The 19,341-nt window shown below is 49.3% G+C and overlaps 4 protein-coding genes across 4 annotated transcripts; 3 read left to right on the forward strand and 1 right to left on the reverse strand.

Annotated features, from left to right (window-relative positions):
- Positions 1-909: 909 nt before the first annotated feature.
- Aspvir_004545 (uncharacterized protein) lies at positions 910-2,232 on the forward strand (the record flags this gene model as incomplete). The annotated part of the gene is made up of 1 exon (XM_043267769.1): positions 910-2,232. The coding sequence occupies one exon, from the start codon at positions 910-912 to the stop codon at positions 2,230-2,232; it is 1,323 nt and encodes a 440-aa protein (XP_043123704.1).
- A 2,471-nt stretch (positions 2,233-4,703) lies between these two features.
- Aspvir_004546 (uncharacterized protein) lies at positions 4,704-7,702 on the forward strand (the record flags this gene model as incomplete). Its single annotated transcript, XM_043267770.1, has 4 exons — positions 4,704-4,794; positions 4,848-6,751; positions 6,817-6,921; positions 6,983-7,702. 4 exons carry the CDS (start codon positions 4,704-4,706, stop codon positions 7,700-7,702), a joined length of 2,820 nt encoding a protein of 939 aa, XP_043123705.1.
- A 1,125-nt stretch (positions 7,703-8,827) lies between these two features.
- Aspvir_004547 (translation initiation factor 6) lies at positions 8,828-9,937 on the forward strand (the record flags this gene model as incomplete). The annotated part of the gene is made up of 5 exons (XM_043267771.1): positions 8,828-8,862; positions 8,955-9,026; positions 9,098-9,184; positions 9,285-9,473; positions 9,571-9,937. 5 exons carry the CDS (start codon positions 8,828-8,830, stop codon positions 9,935-9,937), a joined length of 750 nt encoding a protein of 249 aa, XP_043123706.1.
- A 643-nt stretch (positions 9,938-10,580) lies between these two features.
- Positions 10,581-13,944, reverse strand: set2 (SET and WW domain protein; the record flags this gene model as incomplete). Its single annotated transcript, XM_043267772.1, has 4 exons — positions 10,581-11,285; positions 11,362-11,442; positions 11,527-13,142; positions 13,440-13,944. The coding sequence occupies 4 exons, from the start codon at positions 13,942-13,944 to the stop codon at positions 10,581-10,583; spliced, it is 2,907 nt and encodes a 968-aa protein (XP_043123707.1).
- Positions 13,945-19,341: the final 5,397 nt, after the last annotated feature.

Raw genomic sequence — 19,341 nt, forward strand, 5'->3', positions numbered from 1 at the left:
CGGATGGCGTTCTCGACAAAAAGGAAAGAAAAAAAAGTATTCGGACGAAGGTATGCAATGGGGTGTGGGCTGGATTGATCTGCTGGAGAAACAACTCAACGCGCATAGAAGGGTGGGACTCTGAAGATCTCTTGTTTTTCCCTCCTACTCTGGACATTCGATTTCTGACAGTGACAGTATCCATCCTGTATTGTCCATCGCTATTCTGTGATGAAGCAGGAGTGCTATTTGACAGCTTCAAACCCACAGATGCCTGAACGAGACTGGCTAAAGATCCTGCCACCCCCTGCCCATAACTTCATCGAGACAAGCCATCGAAGCACTGATTCTATCTATCCCAAATCCCAAGGTTCGGGGGAACTCTTCCCCCCGTTGATGAGCCATTCTTATTCCGGTAGACAGATAATTTAGGATCTATGGAGTCTTGCCCCCCGGGATGATGCATATTTACCCGTCTCTTCCCTCATGTCCAGTTGGTTCTGAGCTCACCCCAATGCTTGTTACACCACAGGGCCCCTCATACTACTTCTCCTCATCCCATTGTCGTTGTTGTGGTTGTTGTAGCCTGCTTTACTGTTGACTTTTCACTTCTAGGAGGCAGCGCTCATAATACCCATAATCTCACTGCTTCTTCTTATGCTGTTGACACGATTGATGATATGACACATTTTGTTACCATTCCCTCATAAACTCGCGAGAGAACTTGGTTACTCCTCCCCCCTTTTTCTCATATACGATTCTGCTGTCTCTTTGAAATCCTCCTACTATTCGGACGCCCTAAGTGGACTGCATCAAATCAACAGTGCATTCAACTCCACGCCGGTACCCCTCGCATCTCCAACGTGCAGCTGGATCTCTTGTTAGTTGTTGCTGCTGGTTGATTGCGTAAGAGCACCTGCAGGGCCCAATATGCATGCGGCCGAGCTGGCCTATCTTCTGGGAGGTATTTCTATTGCGTTGAACTTGGTCGCTAGCGTCCTCAACGGCGTCTGTCTTGCTTCATCAGGAGCCTCGTCAATCGAATCGACCACTGTCACACTCAGCGCCGCTAGCTGTGTGGTGTTGGTTATTTTGATACTTTTATGGAGAAAGAACATTTGGCTTCGGTCTATAGACCGTTGGGAAAAGTGGCGGACTATAGCGTACGGCCTCATTTTTGCATATCTTGCAATATCCAGCGGCGTCACAGCTGGCGCCGTCGCGTGGAGCACCTCAAGACTCGGGGAAAGGGGGAAAGGAACGAGGACACGTCCCAGCCAGCTGGAACTATACATATTCAGGTCTGTGATATGGACGTTGGCTGTGTTAAGCCAAGGGCTGTTTGCTGGTTTTCTTTTGATTGACAACTCCCACAACCAATGTCCGGGCTCGCTCTCGCAGGAGCTTGTGCTGCAACCAGACCAGTCGAGCCTGAAGGATAAAAGCGCGGCCAATGAACCAGCATTGACGATTGAATCGAGACGACAATCTATTGATCGAAAAACGAGCTGCGATAGCAGTCTTTTCCCAAGCCAGCCCGCTACCTCAACCGCGTCCTCTCACCGCTATTCTGGAAGGACTCTATTTCAACAAGACTCTAAGCACAATTCACTCGATCTTCAATCACCAGGGCTGGGTATGCCGTCCCCTGATTCCAACACTTCCCGCAACCGATTAGAAACGAGGCAGGTTGAAAGGGACAGCTCCAGCATAACCACCAAGGAGCGGCAAGGGCCGCGCATAATCCAGGGGACCCCATCCGAGATCAAGAGGTCTTTGGACAGTTTGATGCTTCAGCCATCATCAGGCACGCCATCTCCGGCCGCATCGACGACTAAGCTAGAGGCTTCCCGAGCGCCTGCCCCTCCAAAGCTGCACGTACCTGACGAGAGCAATATCCACCCATTGTTTCGTTCCGATAGCCCATCGCCACCGCCGACGCCTTTGCCCGGAACAAATCTCCATGCGTCAGCCGTGGCCGGGCAGACGATCTCGGTCAAGACGTTGAATCGGATGAGATCGGCTAATTCCCTTCGAGCTCACGGACCACGAAGCAAGTCCCCACTGTTCGAGCGGATAAATCAGCAAGGCGAGACGACGGAGGAGCAAAAGCCAAATGCAAGTCGTGAGAGCCAAGGCAGATTAGCTGAAGGGTCGGCGATACCTGGATTCCTCATGGCTGCGGATGTGCGCAAGAGCATCGCCTGGTATGAGAAGAGGTATGAATTGAATGAATCTCCAGACGAGAGCTAGTATGACGATTTTTACTGGAAATGCTCTCTAATGACCTTTTTCATTTGTCCTTTTTGACTGAGTCGGTTTGCCATATATCTCGGGAACAGGGTATTTTGCTATACAGGTGCAATCAGAACTTGCGTTTTCGAATCTTCAATTATGTACATAGAAGCTGTATAAAACATAAGAATAGAGTCCAGTCCATCCGAGTCATTTCCCGGAATCCGGTTACCCTTATACCGATGCTTTCAGTCTTCTAAAATTGACTTCCAGCCATCTTGTTATGCTTGGTTACCTGAGCCCAGCCGCAGTGACCAAACAAGAAGAGAACGTGAGAAGCTAAGTAGCCAGACATGTAGCTTGGACCGGGATGGCATATTGATTATGAAGTAAACTCCATTGAACAATGGATATCTCATTATCTGAATGCTGCATTGATATTTGATGCTCATATGGTGGGTTGTTACTGTATAGATAGGTAGAGCTAAACCTGGATCTAGGAAGAGCCTTGGGGGGATTGATGGAGATTTCTTCTTCTCCCTTGCGGAGATATACTCATTCAAACATGAAAAGCCTACTATTTTCATATCATAGAACTCTGAATCAGTTTCAATTTAATTGTAGAATGTGTTCATGCTCATTCCAATGCATGCGTTTAGCTTCATCAATAGTCCTGACTGCTCGCCCTTGCAGTGTTTATTCCATCAGCTTTAGTTCTTTTTCTTTCTTTCTTTCCTTCATTTTCTATTCCCTTATTATGATTATTATCATCAGTCATCCTTTTATCCTTATCCTTCTCTCCATAGATTTCCTGACTGAGTGTTTGGGCAATTTTGCTATGGTATCTTTGCTGCCATACATACTTCCACTCTCCAACCGTTGCGCCACTCCACTCTCGCTCTGACCCAGTCAAATTCCTCCATCCAAATAACTACAACTAGGTAGTCTACAGGTCTCTCTATCTTCCTACAGCACTGGAACACACTCATCCTCCTCATACCGTTTGATTCAATGACTCGAATTTGTTGGATCCTTCTTCTCTGAATTGCATTTGGATCCATCATTTTATTTCTTCCAGGCAGAGAATATTGCTATTGTGGTCTGTGCAAAGACCAATAACAAAAATCTGCCTTTGATGCAACTACATCGTGCTAAGTGCCTGACTGGAATTTGACGGGCCGCACATGGTGATCAACAACGTCTTGCCTTGCATTTAGGCAGTACCTTACTGTCTACTATCTACTATTCATTATTACTACTTCTCTAAGACATTGGAGATCCAAGACTGCCTCGGTGGATTTTCCACTTGAGTTGAGCTTTCTCACACCAGCCCCATCTCACTTTTATCTCACCTCTCTCTCGCTCTCTTTTTCTTAACTTCTTTTGTTCATTAATTGTGCCTTCATTCTCGTCATCTCGTCCATCCTCTTTCTATCATTTCGTCGCCATCCTCGAGAGGTCGTTGTGTCCAGGCCGGACTTCGGGAGTACTCCATACAAAAGACGTACCCTGCTAGTTCCGGCGAGACTCCCCCAAGCACACACAGCAAGCTTAACCAACCACAAACCAACGCCATCTTTACTTTTTCCCACTTCCACTGTTGATCCACTTGGCCGCACCTCGCTTTTACTTTGTTCTTCCCCATCCTACTACTACTACTACTACTACTACTACTACTACTACTACTACTACTATCTATCTATACTATCATCGATCTACTATTACTACCTACATTTGCTTCTGCTATTACCTCCTCCTCCTCATCCTCCTCCTATTACTACCTTACTACATACTGGCATTGCTGCTATCTACCTTACCCACAGTGTACCCATCACCTTACCTGCTATTACCACAACTACGATCATCGCCCCTACTACTGAGTACACTTTGACCATCTACGGAGTACTATCTATTATTACCTTCTGCACTTACTATCACGACACGATATTTGATCAGCAGTCGACTTCATCGCCAGCCCACCTTGCTTCTACTGATTGTTACGCCAGGTAAGTTCGCGAAGTCCTCTTGTAATCCTTACTCTGTATCTTTCCTCTTGCTTTTTCTCATTAGCCCCCCTTTGTTATTCACCCCATCCTTGTATCCCTGCATCTCTTCAGTGCTTGTTTTTGCACGGTCTGCCTTGCCGTGGTAGAATTTCAATGCACTTTAGCCATCCTTTCCTCTATCGGAATTCTGGTATAGATTGGATCTCCCGAAAATTTCCGTCTCTTTCGCATCGGTCTTCATATGTGCTCATTTTATTCATTGTTCTTCCGAATGGCTGCTCTGGAAAACCTCTTGCTTCGTTGGCAGCTTAGTGTCTCGATACCCTCGCTTTTTATCGAACTCACTTCAGACCATGCTTTTGAGCTTTCCCCCCTTGTTTCCTAGACCCAGCAGCCCGCTTATATCCGCGTTTTCTCTCCGTTTGCTCCGGTTCATATTAAACTGAAAAGTGTCGGTCACTGATCAATACCTAGCAGACAGAGATGGCGGGTGCCAAGCGTAAAGTCGAAGTTTCTCAGGGAGCGACGCCTGGCACTGGCGCTACATCCGCAGGGAACATGACCACCTCAGCTGGTAAGGGCTTGGCTGTTCAATCCTGACGGTGCCGATTTCTGATTTTTCTATAGATCCTCTCATGGAGGACAACTCCAACATTCGTATCACCAGGAGCGCTCGGGCTAGCCGAGATGCTCGTGCTCATAATATGAACATTCCGAGCACCCCATCGTCTACTAACAATACCACTCACAACAATCTCAATAATGGTCGCCCGTCACGCATTATTACGCTGAGCACCCGCACTGCTAGAGCCAATAGTGCCCGTCAGGCTCAGGCCAACAGTCTCCGCGAAGCTCAAGCAAGCAATTCTCCCGCAGCCGATACTGCTACCAACACTGCCAACCCTGTCCGTGAGACTCGCACCTCTCGAGCACGCGCTGCTGCTGCGGCCGCAGCTGGCCCTGCTGTGCCCTCTGCGCCCGCGCCCCCCTCTGCTCCAGCTCCAGCTGCGGCCGACAGCGTAGCATCGGCGAATGTTCCAGAGACCCCCCGGCACAAGCGCGTCAAACGAGCTCCTACCGTTGAAGAGACGCCGAGGACGACGAGGCAGTCTGCGAGACTTAGGGGCAATCTCCAACCCCTTAGTTCCACCGAAAAAACTTTCTCTAACTCTCAAGCTGAGGTCAGACACCCTGATGGCAGCCCATCCGCCGGCATGGCTCCTGGTGGCCGGACACGGGCACGGAGCAGACAAATGGTCAGCAGCCTTAACCGGAAAACCGGCGACTCAACAAGAATCACTTCCTCTCCCTCGAAAAAGAATGCGACAAGAAACGAAGAGAACATCAGCCCTCTGGATACCGTTGCTTCGCAGCTATCCACAAAAGATCAGATGTCTGAACTGGTTGATGAGGATTTGTCGAAGGACAACGGTCCTGATGACATCGAGAACAACGTGAACGAACCCTCAGACATGGAAAGTGAGGAAAAGCACGAATCCATGACTGTCCCACCAAAGTCACTAAAACGGAAGTCTCCAGAGCCCGATGACGGCCTCGCTGGGGAGCTCATGCGCTCTTCTAATTCCCCACGTAAGAGGCCGAAAGTGGAGAACCCAGAGCTGGACCGCGCATTGGACCAGCAGTTACAGGAAGGCACCGAGAATAACGTTGATGACAAAGCAGCACCCCAGTCCCAGTCCCCTGGCGACGGAGATGCTATTTCTGCCGAGGGCGAGGTCGAAGCCTCCGAGAATGATACTCTCAAAGCCCGAGCTACTATATCCGTTGCTGCCGCCGCCGATATTCCCGATATTCCCGATATTCCCGATGCTCAGGATGCTAAGGATGCTGAAATTTCTGGGTTCTCCGCTGTCAATGCTAGCGATGGGAGTATTGATGTTGCTGATGCTGCAGACAATGATACCACTGCTGCTAGAGAATCGGCGGCAGGTGATGAGTCTCGTCAAATAACAGAAGAAGTTGAAGAACCAGCTTCTGAAAACGGTGTCGAATTTACGGTCAGCAGTGGACGGGGCCGGGGTCGTGGCCGTGGCCGTGGAGGCGGCAGCATGGGAGCCTCCACGCGCGGCGGGGGAGTGCAGAAAGGGAAAGGAAAATCCAAAGGACCAGGCAAAGGAAAGGGAAAGGGTAAAAGTAGAAAACGGGCGCGCAAAGCGGATGGCGACAATGACCAGGATTCTGGGCCAGAACCCGAGCCTCTGCGTTCTCCTTCTCCGACTCCAGCCACACAGAAGATGCGGGACCGCCAAAGGGAACTTGACAAGGCGTTCAAGAAGGTAGCAGCCGCCCAGCGACTGGCTTTGTCTGTGCTAGCCGAGCATTCTCAGCGCAAGCTTGCGCGGGATAAGAACGCCCATAAGAAAGTGCCGGAGTTTGACGAGGTCAACCGGCAACTACAGGAGAGATTAGAGAGACACAGGGAAATATTGCGCCAAGAATACGAATATAAGGTAGCAAATGCGAATCGGGTTCTTGCTCTTGAGAAGGAGAATCTTGAGATACAATTTCGGGTAAGTTCTTGCCGCTTTGTTCGCATTCCTCAGGAGATTCAGATGCTAAGCGCCATATCATACAGAGGAAAGCGCGTGAAATTCAACACGAACATCTTCTTGCAAGTCAGGGGGCGTACATGGCATTCGTCGAGGGCCGTCGTGCTGCAGAGGATGATGAACATACTGAGGTTAGTCATTCCGAACATATCTGACTTGTGAAGGAGACTGGATTAACTCGTTGTCTCGCAGACGGATGAATCCGAAACCGAGGTTGACCGTGGACGTATTCGTCCGCCAGCTAGAGAGATGAAGAGGGGATATTATTCATCCTTTGTGCGCAACCCTGCTGGTGCTGCTCTGTACGAGCGTGCCCTGCATGGCTGGGAGGATTTTGTTCAGCGAGCCAAGCTGGGAGGGGACATTGAGCCGCAGATGAACGACATGGAGGAAGCGGTACCGTTCAAAGGTCTCTCAGCACATGATGTTCTTAACATGATCATTGAAGCGACGGGGGTGGTTCAAACGCGAGACGACGCTACGGCGGAGAGTAACAAGGTATTCGCTCCGGTACCAGAGTCGCGGGCTGAGGCTCTATACGCCCTGGCCGACGCCGCAACCGCTTCCCCCTTGCCCTTACTCAGAGCGGCCATGACGCCACGAGCCCCAGCGCACCGAGCTATCCTCCCGCAGCCTCCACAACATCCTCAGCTTCCTGGGATCCAGGGCGCAACTGATCCGCGAGCCTTTGTGCTACCGCCTCCAAATCTGCAGCGGCAGCAGCCGCGTCGGTTGCTGCCCGCTGGGCAATTGCCGGACCCCTTTGCCGCCAGAAACGGCCCTCCCCAACTGCCCCCTCCTCCTGGCTCCAACTTTCAACGTCCTCCCCTGCCTGGCTTCCTATCCGGACCTCCTCCCCCGCCCCTGTACTACACACACCCGCCTCCTCCGGGCCCTCGACCTCCCTTCTAAACGGCAGTGTCGGAGAAAAGGACGGAAAGGGAGCAGCTGTGAGTTTTGTTTCCCACGGGGTTGGGTGGTGGTCTCGGCCACTTGTTCCCTGTTTCCTTGCATACTTTCCTTCTTCATGGTCGCATTTCACTTCTGCTCGTTTACGGATTCTTGGGGTTAAAGTTCCTGACTCTGGGCCGTTATGCTTGGTTTATGGCTTTTTGGCCAGACGTTGGCATGGATCGGATTGTCCTCATTGAAGGACATTGTTGCATATATGCTTTGACTCATATGAGAGATAGACCATTGTGACTAGCATATTTTGTGTTTGATACGTTATTTAATCTCCAACCAGAGAGTGTCATCCATGGCGGGCCCATTGGAATGAGAAAGTGTTGTGTTCTACGATCAAACTGAGACTTTGGTTGATTTTGTTCTCTGTACTCATATGGGGGTTCTCTGGACTGAAAGATGTACCATACTTAATAGATAGTTCCCTGGAACTATTCTCGTACTGTTCTCGTACTATTCGGCAGGCAACTGAACTGGTATACAGGAATAAGGAAGGGGACTCGGCAAGGAGCGCGTGGGTCGTAGTGCGCTGCCAGTTCTGGACCGGATGTGCGCCAGGGACACCCTCAAAGATTCACCGTACTGATGAGCCACTTGGAGGGCACAATCACTGACCATGTTGACGCTGACTGTAGCTACGGAGTATCTATCTATGGGGCCGAAGAAGAATGACTCTTGATGACTCGTTTTTCGGTGACTCCTCCGCCCCGATTGGGTCTAGTCTACACAGAGCGGGGCGATTCGACGGGMCTTTTTGATAATCTTTTCATGGGCTTCAAATACTTTTTGTCGTGAGCGGCAATACTGTTTCTTCGTTGCGAAACACCCAGAATCTATATTCCAAAGTTCAGTTACTCTCGCTCGGCGAAGAAAGCTGGCGGTTTATCCTTTTCGTTCTTCTTCCCACGCCGGTTCCTCATCCGAACTCCCCGACGTCACCCCGCTTCGCAAAGGTTTCGCTTGCAGTCTCACACGAACGCTCTTACATTTCTGTCGTTCGCCTGGGTGTCCAGAGTACCTGCTCTCAATCATTATTGAAACCCTGTGTCTAGAAAGCCACGGAATTTTCGCACGATGGCAGTCCGCGCGCAGTTTGAAAACTCCAACGAGTAAGTAGGCGCGGCCATTTCTCTCTGAGATCGTTTTTGTTTCTTTTTTACGAGTGATGGGAGAGGACTAACTTGCATTTTCACTACTGCAGAGTCGGCGTCTTTGCCCGCCTGACAAACTCATATGCAATTGTCGCCATCGGCGCTTCAGAGAACTTCTACAGGTGCGCTACTCATGCTCCCGAGAGTCACCTTGCGAGCAGGCCCTTCTGACAAATAATTTCAAAATCATTAGTGTATTCGAGGCGGAACTCCAGGATGTCATCCCCATCTGTCATGCTACTATTGCCGGCACCCGGATCGTCGGTCGTCTAACAGCGGGGTATGTTTTTGTCTTTGTTTAGCGCCCCCCAAACGCAACGAAACCCAGGAGCAAGCGGCGAGCAGAGCCTTGGAGCTGACAGTCTGGATGATTCAAACAGTAACCGTAAAGGCCTTCTCGTCCCCACAACGACAACAGACCAGGAACTGCAACATCTGCGGAATACGCTGCCAGACGATGTGAAGATCCAACGGATAGAGGAGCGGCTCTCGGCGCTGGGCAATGTCATCTGCTGCAATGACCATGTGGCATTGGTGCATCCGGATCTTGAGCGGGAAACAGAGGAAATGTACGTTCTGAGCGCCCTTCCGTCCTTACCCCCGTGGGGAAATAGAAAGAGAGAAAACGGCGGGAATAAACTGACACTAACACTGCCCCAAAAACAGAATCGCAGACGTCCTCGGCGTCGAAGTCTTCCGGCAGACCATCGCCGACAACGTGCTGACGGGCTCGTACATGGCCCTCTCCAACCAGGGCGGTATCGTCCACCCCAAAACCTCCATCCGGGACCAGGATGAGCTCTCCTCCCTACTCCAGGTGCCTCTCGTCGCGGGCAGTGTCAACCGCGGCAGCCCCGTCGTCGGCGCTGGCATGGTCGTTAACGACTGGTTGGCCGTCACCGGTCTCGACACCACGGCGACCGAGTTGAGTGTGGTCGAGTCTGTCTTCCGGCTGGGCGAGATGGGTCCTCGTGGTCTGGGGATGGGCAATGCCAATGCCAACAAGGAGAGTATCGTGGAGAGCTTCTACTAAACCGGCCAATGGGATTCCTCCTTATTCTTTTGTCTCCTCTTTACCTTTTATTTCCGTGTCCTCATGTACCCCCCTCACGTGATTATGGTTATGGTGTAAATCCCCTTGAAATGGGCCATTTAGATTGGTGGAATGTTAAAATCTGATATCTACAGAATACAGATCACCCTTCAGGAGAATGGATATCAATTTTGCATCGATATCCTTCAGCATTACGTTTCATAACCATCGAGGTTGATCGAAGGAACATCTTCCAGCCTCTAGTAGACGGGGTCAAGACAAACAACAGAGATAGCAAAAGTAATAATAATAGTGACTTGCATAGAAGCAAGAATGAAATAGAAAAGAAAAGTTCAGGCTAGTTGTACAATTCCAGATCACTCCCTTGTTTTCTGTTCCCTGGCCCATCGCGCAATATGCAAATGAACATGAATCTTTGAAAGATATGGACAAAGGGGGTATTGTGAAAAGAGATAAGATTCCAGCTGTGAAAATGACAAACTTGACGGACCTTCCAAATGGTACGCATGATATTGAAGAGGAAAAGAAAGAAAAGAAGACTGAACGCCATGTAACACCAATCCGGGCTAATCCTGGGCTGAGACAAGAAAGGAGACCCTGAATGCAAGCCGACGGCATCCGGTTATACTTGGCCCTCAATACCGATTCGATTTGACGGAAGCTTTCCCGAGTCGGCGTCGTACTCCTCTCCTGGCAAAGGGGCAGGGAAAGGTTCCTGTTCCAAGAGATGATTGCTCATATCGGGAGATCGCCCCGATTCATCGTTATCACTGTGCTCTGTTGACAAGGGTGGCGGGGGAGGAGGGGTTGGCGCAGTCTCCGGGCTATGSAGCATTGAATCGCCGTTCTCAGTCTGGAAGTAATATTCGCCGGTGCCATTTGGCGTGGGTTGCTCTTCATCACCTAGAGGAGGCGGTGGCGGTGGGGGAGGAGGTATGGGTGTTGATGACTTCTGCCTCTTCATCGCTGCTTCAGCAGTTCCTTCACCAACATCCACTTCGTCTTCCCTCTTGCGCTTGAGGAAACTTTGCGGATCGCTGCCCATGAAAATATCGTCCTCTTCAACCTTCTCTGCTTCGCCGTCAGACAGTTTCACGTCGACATCTTCAACGGTGTTGTGGCCATTGGTCATTTCTTCTGCTTTCGAGTCACCTCCCTTTGCCTGCTTCTCGGCCTTTCTCTGCTCGTAAGCACGGTGCTTCGCAACAGCCTTGTCAAAGAATTCCTTGCAGAATGCCTTGACTTTCTTTTGTTGCTTTTCGCTAATCTTCGTTGGATCTTCCACGCGATTGTTTTTGAAATCGGAGTTGACGAGCTTCTTGGCGACCTGATGAAAGGCAAGAAGCGCGGATTAGCGCATGTACTAGGTCTGGCATATTGAACGGCTCGATGGGCTGACTTACATCCTTAGCATAGCGCTTCAGATCCTCTTTCGGAAGCTTGTGTTTAAATTTGTCCACCACGTATTTGATATGAGGGAAAAGCTGCATAAGTCAGGCCATCTGTACTCAAGATAACGACAGCTGCTCCTTTTTGTTGGGGAGGGGGGGAAGAAAGAGGAAGCTTACCGTGTTCTCATACAGTTTCTTCTGTTTCTCTTCACCGTAACTTCTCCACTTCTCCTGCCCTTCACTGAGACTCGCCGTTTCTCTGGAAGCTTGCGGAGTGCCAGGTGTGACGGTCTTCTCTTTCGGCGTGTTCTCCTTAGCATTCAAGATACCATCGATGATACCTTGTAGGGCTTTATTCTTCGCCTGGTGGCCTGGGACATCAGTCTCAGGTGCGGCATGAATCGGCCGAGTCCAGGTGACATCCCCACGGGCGCAGTAATAATATGTCCTGCCGTGTGATTCGGCTGCGAACCATCCCGGAGGCAGAGGATTGAATTGGCGGCGGAACTGACGGGCACCGTGATGCTGGGAATTCCTGGGGCCATTGCTCTTCCGACCTGGATTCGCTGGCCCCCGAGGAGCATCCAACGACCGGGATCTTGATCGCGAACGAGATTGAGATCGTTTCTGCACGTCATTACCGTGTTCTCTCCGCCCAAACTGGCTGACTGAAGCGACTGTATTCGGATCTCGCTTCATGCGAGGGATACGGTATCCAACCTCCAGAGTCGCCCAGTGCTGCAAAAGTGCGGCTGCTTTCTGCTCGACTCGTCCATCTCCACAAGTTGTCAGCGGCTGGACGGTGGATTCGATCTTTGAATCAATAATCTTGTTCCGTGTAAGACGTGGAAACTTGTCCAGGATATCGAGGATCTGCAACACGACATTGAAGTCCTCCTTCCATAAGGTGAGTTGGGAATTCAGGATCTGGTAGCCATGCATCTTCACCACACGATGGCGGACTCGTTCATCGTCGCAGCGCTCGATTCGCCTCAGCAATTTGACAGCAATCCATTTTTCTTTGCATTGCATGAGGGCCGCCATGACCTTGGTGACGCCGTTCTCATCTAGAGACTTAGGCTGTACGCTGTCAACATACTCCTCATCATCCTCGCCCATCTTCTTCTTTCGTGGCCGCTTCGCAACAGCAGTGTCCCAGCTATCAGCATCTTCGATACCCAAAGCTTCAATGGTGGCATTCGATAGTTTGGTAGCACGATCGGTCTGAGTCTTTCCTCCAATAAAGCCAGTGCAATTCGGTTCGCCACAGTAGCATGGTTGAGGATCCGCGCCATAACGATCGACGTTATAGTTGAAAACGAGTTCTTCGCCGGCTTGAATAGCCCTTTCGGCAAAGATTCCCATACGCAATTTCTCACCCACAACCCATTTATCGACGTAGCAGTTCGGATTACACGAGTGGTTGCAGAAACGACCCAGGTTGCCCTTCTTCGTCGCATCGACAAATTCTCCTCTACTGAGGGACATGAAATAAAAGTGCTTGATCCCTTCTTCATCGTACTGTCTCATGCGTCGTCGGAATTGAGCCTCGTTGATGACTTCGCCGACATACTCGAAGATGAATTGGTGCGGTCGCAAATCGGACTCGGCACGAAGACCGAACCCTTTCTTTTCTGTCTTGATGACCGCGACATTTGCATACTCTTTGCGCTGGAATCGTTGATTCTGGCATTCAGCACCGCAGCTGCAGTCACCCACGCACTCAATTTTGGTAGCGCGATTGATACAATCAGAATCTTCTGCACATGCCAGATTCCTGGACAACGATGGCTCTGCTCAAACGAGTTAGAGGGGTCCTGACGAACACGGGCATGTGCGGAATAGAAGGGGTTAAAAATTTTTGCGATGAAGACACTTTTTCCATTTTGTTCGCCCGGCTTTTGGTCTCTTTCTCATTTTCATGTTTTTTTCTTTTTTCTTACCCCCTATTCCTTTGGCAAGGGACCCAGGAACGCGCGGCGGAGAAAAAGGAGGGGGACCATCCGACAAAGTGAAAATCGTAGTGAAGAGTAATAACCATAAGAGATTGAAGAAAAGGATAGAGAGAAAAGCAGAAAAGCATAACTTACCCCATTCCTCAGCACAATCGCATTCCATGGCATGCTCAGTATAACCCATGTATTTATTGGCATAGGTACAAGTTTCCATCACTTCAAAAGTCGATTGTGCCTCCGCCGTGCTGTCCGGCAAATGCAGAAACAGCTGAGGGGGTCGCGCAACGACCTTCTGCGAAGAGCTGCGCGATAACTTGGGAGGCTGACCGGGTTCCATCTTGACAGTGATATCGCCCCCGATTTTCTCTTCCTTGCCTGTGGAATCTCCATTTTCGGATTTGATTGGAGTTAGAGATGAAGTCCGCGATTTGATAGCGGATGAAGCCAGATCATCCATCTCAGGGTAATCTTTGGTGGTGACCATGTGGTTTGATAACCCGTTGGGATCATGTTTCAAAACGGCGTCTCCGCCGTTGGAGAGGAGCATCTCTGCGGCATCGTCATGCTGCTCAATCTTCATCGCGGTCACCGCATTTGCTACGGACGATGAGGGTGAGTCCGCGTTGTCATGAGAGGACATGACGACACGGACCGAAGAGCACAATCTTTAGGAGCCAGCGAGCGGAACACGGGTGTTTCCGATAAATATTGACAGACGAAGTGTGCGTTGAGGTGTTGTTGGGTCGAGAACCGGAGATGGGGGAGGGAAGGAGAAAATGAAGGCAAAAGCGAAGAAAGTCTTCAGGAAAATAATCTCACGTCGAGTCAAATCGAGCAATCAATCAAAAGCTATCCATGTTTTCCGCGGTTGCCAAGAACAGGAAGAAATGGCGAAAATCAGAAAGGGAAAAAATAAAATGTGACAAAAAAAAAGAAGAGAATCAAGGGATTACTCTATTGTCGTGTATGGTCTGTTCTTCTATTCAAGGTCGACTGAGACAGCTACTGGGGATGAAGATGAGGGAGAATTTCCATTCTTCACCTTGGTATGTTTCTATTGTTCCTGACAAGGTTGAATAATAACTGCTGTCTCGAAGCCGCAAAAGCGAAGGCAGGATAAAAAGTATGCAAGCAAAGAGGTTGGAACCAGTTTATGTTCTCACCGCCCGGTCCAACGCGAAATGGAAGCGAAGGGATAGTCGATATCAGTTCATCAGTGAATCAGCTCTTCACTGGCAGATGGGAACAGATGGCTAATTCTGAGGAGAATTCCTTCCCATTCAGGTACAAATGGTGGGATGAGTGAGACGTTGTCTGTGCTGATGGCTGCTTCGAAATCAGCGCGGGTATTCCCATTATAGGCATCAGCTATCAATCCCCAATCACACTCAAATATTGTGTTCCTGACGTTTTCTTGATCATTCCAATCCCCATCCTCTAAGGCTTATTGCTTCTGGTCTCTCAGCACCCCGCGCCTCTCAAATGTCTGGCAAAGTAACTTCTCAAACAAGTCCGACGCCAACCGGTCGATCTGCACACAATAACCTGCGTAAATAATGACTGCGACGTGTGCCAGCTCTCTCTGATATAGACACAATTTCTTTGTCGCGCTCGCTTCTGTCACTGGGATTACCACTGGTGAGATGGACGTGAGGCATGACCCCGGCGACAAAGGGCATGGGACGATCGAACGGGGGGCCGTGAAATGGGACATGAAGCAATTTTCAACGAGTATCCTGACGCAGCGCTGGAGTAATGCAGAAGACGAAGTTTGCCAGGCGATGTCTAGGATGTAATCCTCTCATCTCTCATTGTTCCTCTAACGCGTAGGATTGCAGAGACTGCAGAGCAACACTGCTGCATGTTCATAGTGGGGATTGTACATCCTGGTCCCTCAACCGAAAATCCCCTCCCATCCTTGGACTCCTTCAGCTTCTGCAGAACTTGCTCGGCCGGGTCAGTATCAAGTACAATGGGAAACGAGCAAATTATGCGCGTGAAAAATTCAACGAACTCTGACAATATAGTCGCGACCCGTGTTCCTGAATTGTTTCTGTCTTCTTAAGCGATTCACTCGAAGTGGTGCGATTTGAGGCGGGTAGTGATTGGACACTGTTGTCGCACTTTCAATTATGCATGGGTATTTGGAGCGGACTAAGTGGGAACGAACACTTGCAGCGGAGGTCAAACCGTCATAAAGCTGTAAATCAGAAGAGCAATTCAGCCATAGAATATGTGGCGGAAAAAAAAAAAAAAAAAAAATTATGAGTTATGCATGAGCGAGGCGAGGAAGTTGTTTCAGCTGGATACAAAGGGAACGGGTGTGTGTGGCTGCACATGAGCTGGGGTCGTCTCGAAACATGCCAGTTGGACACGAAAGCTTTCGGCGTCTAAGAGCCAGTCATTTCCTTCTGTTATCCGAATTTGAATTTCTTACTCATAGAGTGTTAGAAGCTCCCCGAGAACAAAATGGACGAGAAGTGCTCGAACTCTAGATGGACAAGGGAATGGTGAAGTTGTGACTATTGTGGTAGAAGAGGAGGAATAACGATCATTACTACTACCTTCTGCTGAGGGGAGGTTTCGCAAGGGAAGAATAATAATACTGGCCTTCCGTCCGTCAGCAAGCTGTAATAATGTTACCTGGGTAATGAATGTACATATTTACCAAGGAAAGATAGCCCACTTGCTGGTCGAACACCCCGCCCCGGTAGTACAGTAGCTGTCGACATGAATTGCAAACTACCTATTATGGAGAAGAAATGAGCCATAGACGGCGCCATTCTTGTTTGTGAGGTCATGAAATGAATACTTAGACTAATCCGTATAGTGGAGCGGCAATGCCAACTAGAGTAGATGTCAATAGTGAGAGCCTGAAGATCTTCAACGCATCAGGATGGATGGTTTGGTAGTGGTACTTGTATGGAATAATAGGTACCTGAGGTACCGAGTACCTACCTTGGGTACCTCAGGGAATACTAAGGTAAGAAATTTATGTTACCCTTGACTGCTGTGACAGTACTGCGCGAAAGGCACATCTTAGGTACCTTAGGTAAGGTAGAGAGTACCTAGGTGTCTTACCTACAGTAATTTATCTTATTTTACCTGTTTCTTACGAGGTACATTCACACCTAAGGTAGTACTAAGGTACCTGCATGGCTGCGCCACTGAAACTTGACCACCTCCTTGAATACTCTCTCAGTTTGACCTCAAAGTACTCCTACTCTTTGTGTTAAGGACTGACTACGCCAAATCACACAGATGAAGAAACAGCTTTCATGAAGGTTATACTTCCACAGTCGATGGCGAATCAGAAAAAGGAGGTCATTCATTGACAAGTGGTCCATGCGGAATGCCTGAAACTGCCATGTTGAACTACACTCTGCCGGTTGATTCAAACCGGCGGGGCGTTGCCTCTCCTGCATGCCGCTGATTCTCGTGCATAAAACTATGCTGTTATCGATCCAATGCGACAAGTTCCATGCTTGCTAAGATGCAAGTAATACGATGCGTCCTTTCTGATTTGACCACTTTCGTCGTGTCCAAGAACAAACACGATGCATTTACTCCGTGCTTCAACCTTGTACGGAACAGTAGAATTTCCATTAAACAAGGAACGGAGCCAACATTGGCTGGGTTGATCATGCTACAGAGTCTCTTCCGACAATGATGCAGCACACTTACAATGTACAATGATCAATGAAGGGAATGCAGTGGCATCAAATTCGACTCGCTATGACAGCGTTCGACCAAGGTCTGAGCCATTGTGTCTCCTTGACCTTGTTCCTTTATTGGGGAATTTTTTCTTCATCTCATACCTTAGTATTTTTTGGTTGTTTTACTTTCTCTCGTTCTCATTTGCCCGCTTATTCTGCTATTTATTATGATTATTTGCGATAATCCCACACTCTATATTTTATGCATGCTCCTAAGCTTGTTAACACAGTAACCAATGTGGGCCATTGTATGAGTCTCACACTTTCTGATCGACTGCAGGTTCGATGGATTGCTGTGCTCGAATGTCGGGTCGATTTTTGCAGTACGCCATCAGTGTCCATCAGTCGTATCCGTCCCAGCCTCCCGAATTACTACTCCAGTCAAAAGAGTCTACCCCACTTCTGCTTCGAGCGTCGTTTTCACCATCCCGACCTCATTCACTCCGTTTCTTGTCTGGCATGCTGGTTTCTAGGTGGTTTGTTTCCAGTATGCCATAAAGGCTTGAAGATGCCGCAATCCTCAATTGAATCGAAGCACAGCGCATAGATTGTTTGCTTCCTTCGTCAGGTTCTGTTACAGCTACTAGATTATCATGAAGCGCTCAACGGAGCACAGCATACTGTTACGGGGCGATGAGGTGCTGTCTTTCGGGATGGATCGACCGCGCTACTTCCTGCAGCTGGAGCTAGCCCCCGAACCTCGCTCCTCAAGCTTCCAGTCCTATCGATTCTAGTCCGTTGACCCAACGTCTTGGGGCGCAATGTCCACCTATCAATCATTGTCTAGCGTTCATGATGCTCATGGCTGGAACGCGCTGCTCTCTTACTAGAATCCTTTGCTCCAAGTCATGGCACCTGTCTCGCTATTAGTGGGACGGTTGAGCTTCCCTTCCAGTTTTCTTTCTATTTGACATGGTTCTTTTTTCCCATGCCAGTCCTTCTTCTTTTTCATAGTCAAAATTGTATTGCTTTCGTTTCCCTTCTACTGCCTTTTGTGTTTCGTGCTTTTCCTTTTGACTTTGCCGCCTCAGTGGTGCGGGAGTACAGCAGTAGGCTGAGGCTGCTGTTGCATCGCGCCTTCAATGCGGGTCTGGCTGGCCGTTTCTCCCCCTGCTCTCTTCCTAAACCGTCCAGGTTCTTGTCGCCCTTTGATCGCTGTGCGTTCAAAGAGTGGATGACTTTATACGTCTCTTTCCCCGTGATAATCCTAGTCTCGTTCGGAGCAGGAAGCAGAGGGGCCACGTCTGGTGCGCTGCACATTCATGTATCCCATGGCGTCGTCCTCTCCGCTCTTGCAGCAGTTTAGACGCTTGGAATCATCTGAAACAATCGTTTCTGAAACACTATGCTCTTCTAGGTAGAGTATGGTTCAATTCTATCCACCCCCGGCTGGCTGGTCCCGCAAACATTAGATATGCTTTAATTTCGCTGGTCCGGGAAGTTCTCCTGGTCACTATCTATCTACCTACTGTGGCTCCATCCCGCCGCTTTTCAGAGGACAAGCGCAGGAAAACTAAGAGAGAATAGAGTCCCTGCAGCTTTCCTTACTGCTAACCGGCCGCATGCTGGTGCATCTGCACTGTCTTTCTGCGCTGTCCCGAATGAAAAGTCCGTTTGGTCAGAAAATATTCCCGGGGCAGAAATAAATCAGACTGATTTATTTTTGTCTGCTTTCTGCTGTCTGATTGACTTTCTTTCGTCCCATTCCCCCTTTTTCCCATTCTTTTAGTTTCCCTGTCATATTTCGTTATTCTCTGATTGAAACTACTCGTCCTTGGTACGACATGCATCATTGAGACTGTTTTGTTCCAGATATCCAGTCGATCGTCGACGACGATAGGTCCTCTTGACGTCTCCTATCTGGTGGCCACAGCACGGTTCAAACCCATTGTTTTGTTGTCGCTGTCGCGGTCGTTGCTGTCGTTATCGATCTTCCTTCTTTTATTTCTTGACGTTCGTTTTCCATAGTTTCTTCCCCAAATCCAGCGAATTGGACCATTCTCGCGGCGACTGGCGATATATCTAGCATCCCAAGTTGCCAATCTGCCTTTGTCTCGCGGATCCCTCGATATATCCTTTGCTCCTTGCGTCATTCAGCCGTCGCCTCATATATCGAGATCTGTCCAGTCTATCAGCGGATGCGAGTCTGAACTTCATGCCTTCTATTCGAAGTACCGACCTTTGTCCATCTTCCGCTGTTCTTGATCTTCATTGCCTTCCGCAGTTTCCTTTGTCGGCCTTCGCTACCCTCTTAGCCTAGTTCCTGATTTGGTTCTGGAAAATCCACGTGCTTTTTTGTACTTACGCCCCTGTAGACGCAT

This window comes from Aspergillus viridinutans, assembly GCF_018404265.1.
Source record: "Aspergillus viridinutans IFM 47045 DNA, scaffold_2, whole genome shotgun sequence".
NCBI classification, from domain to species: domain Eukaryota; kingdom Fungi; phylum Ascomycota; class Eurotiomycetes; order Eurotiales; family Aspergillaceae; genus Aspergillus; species Aspergillus viridinutans.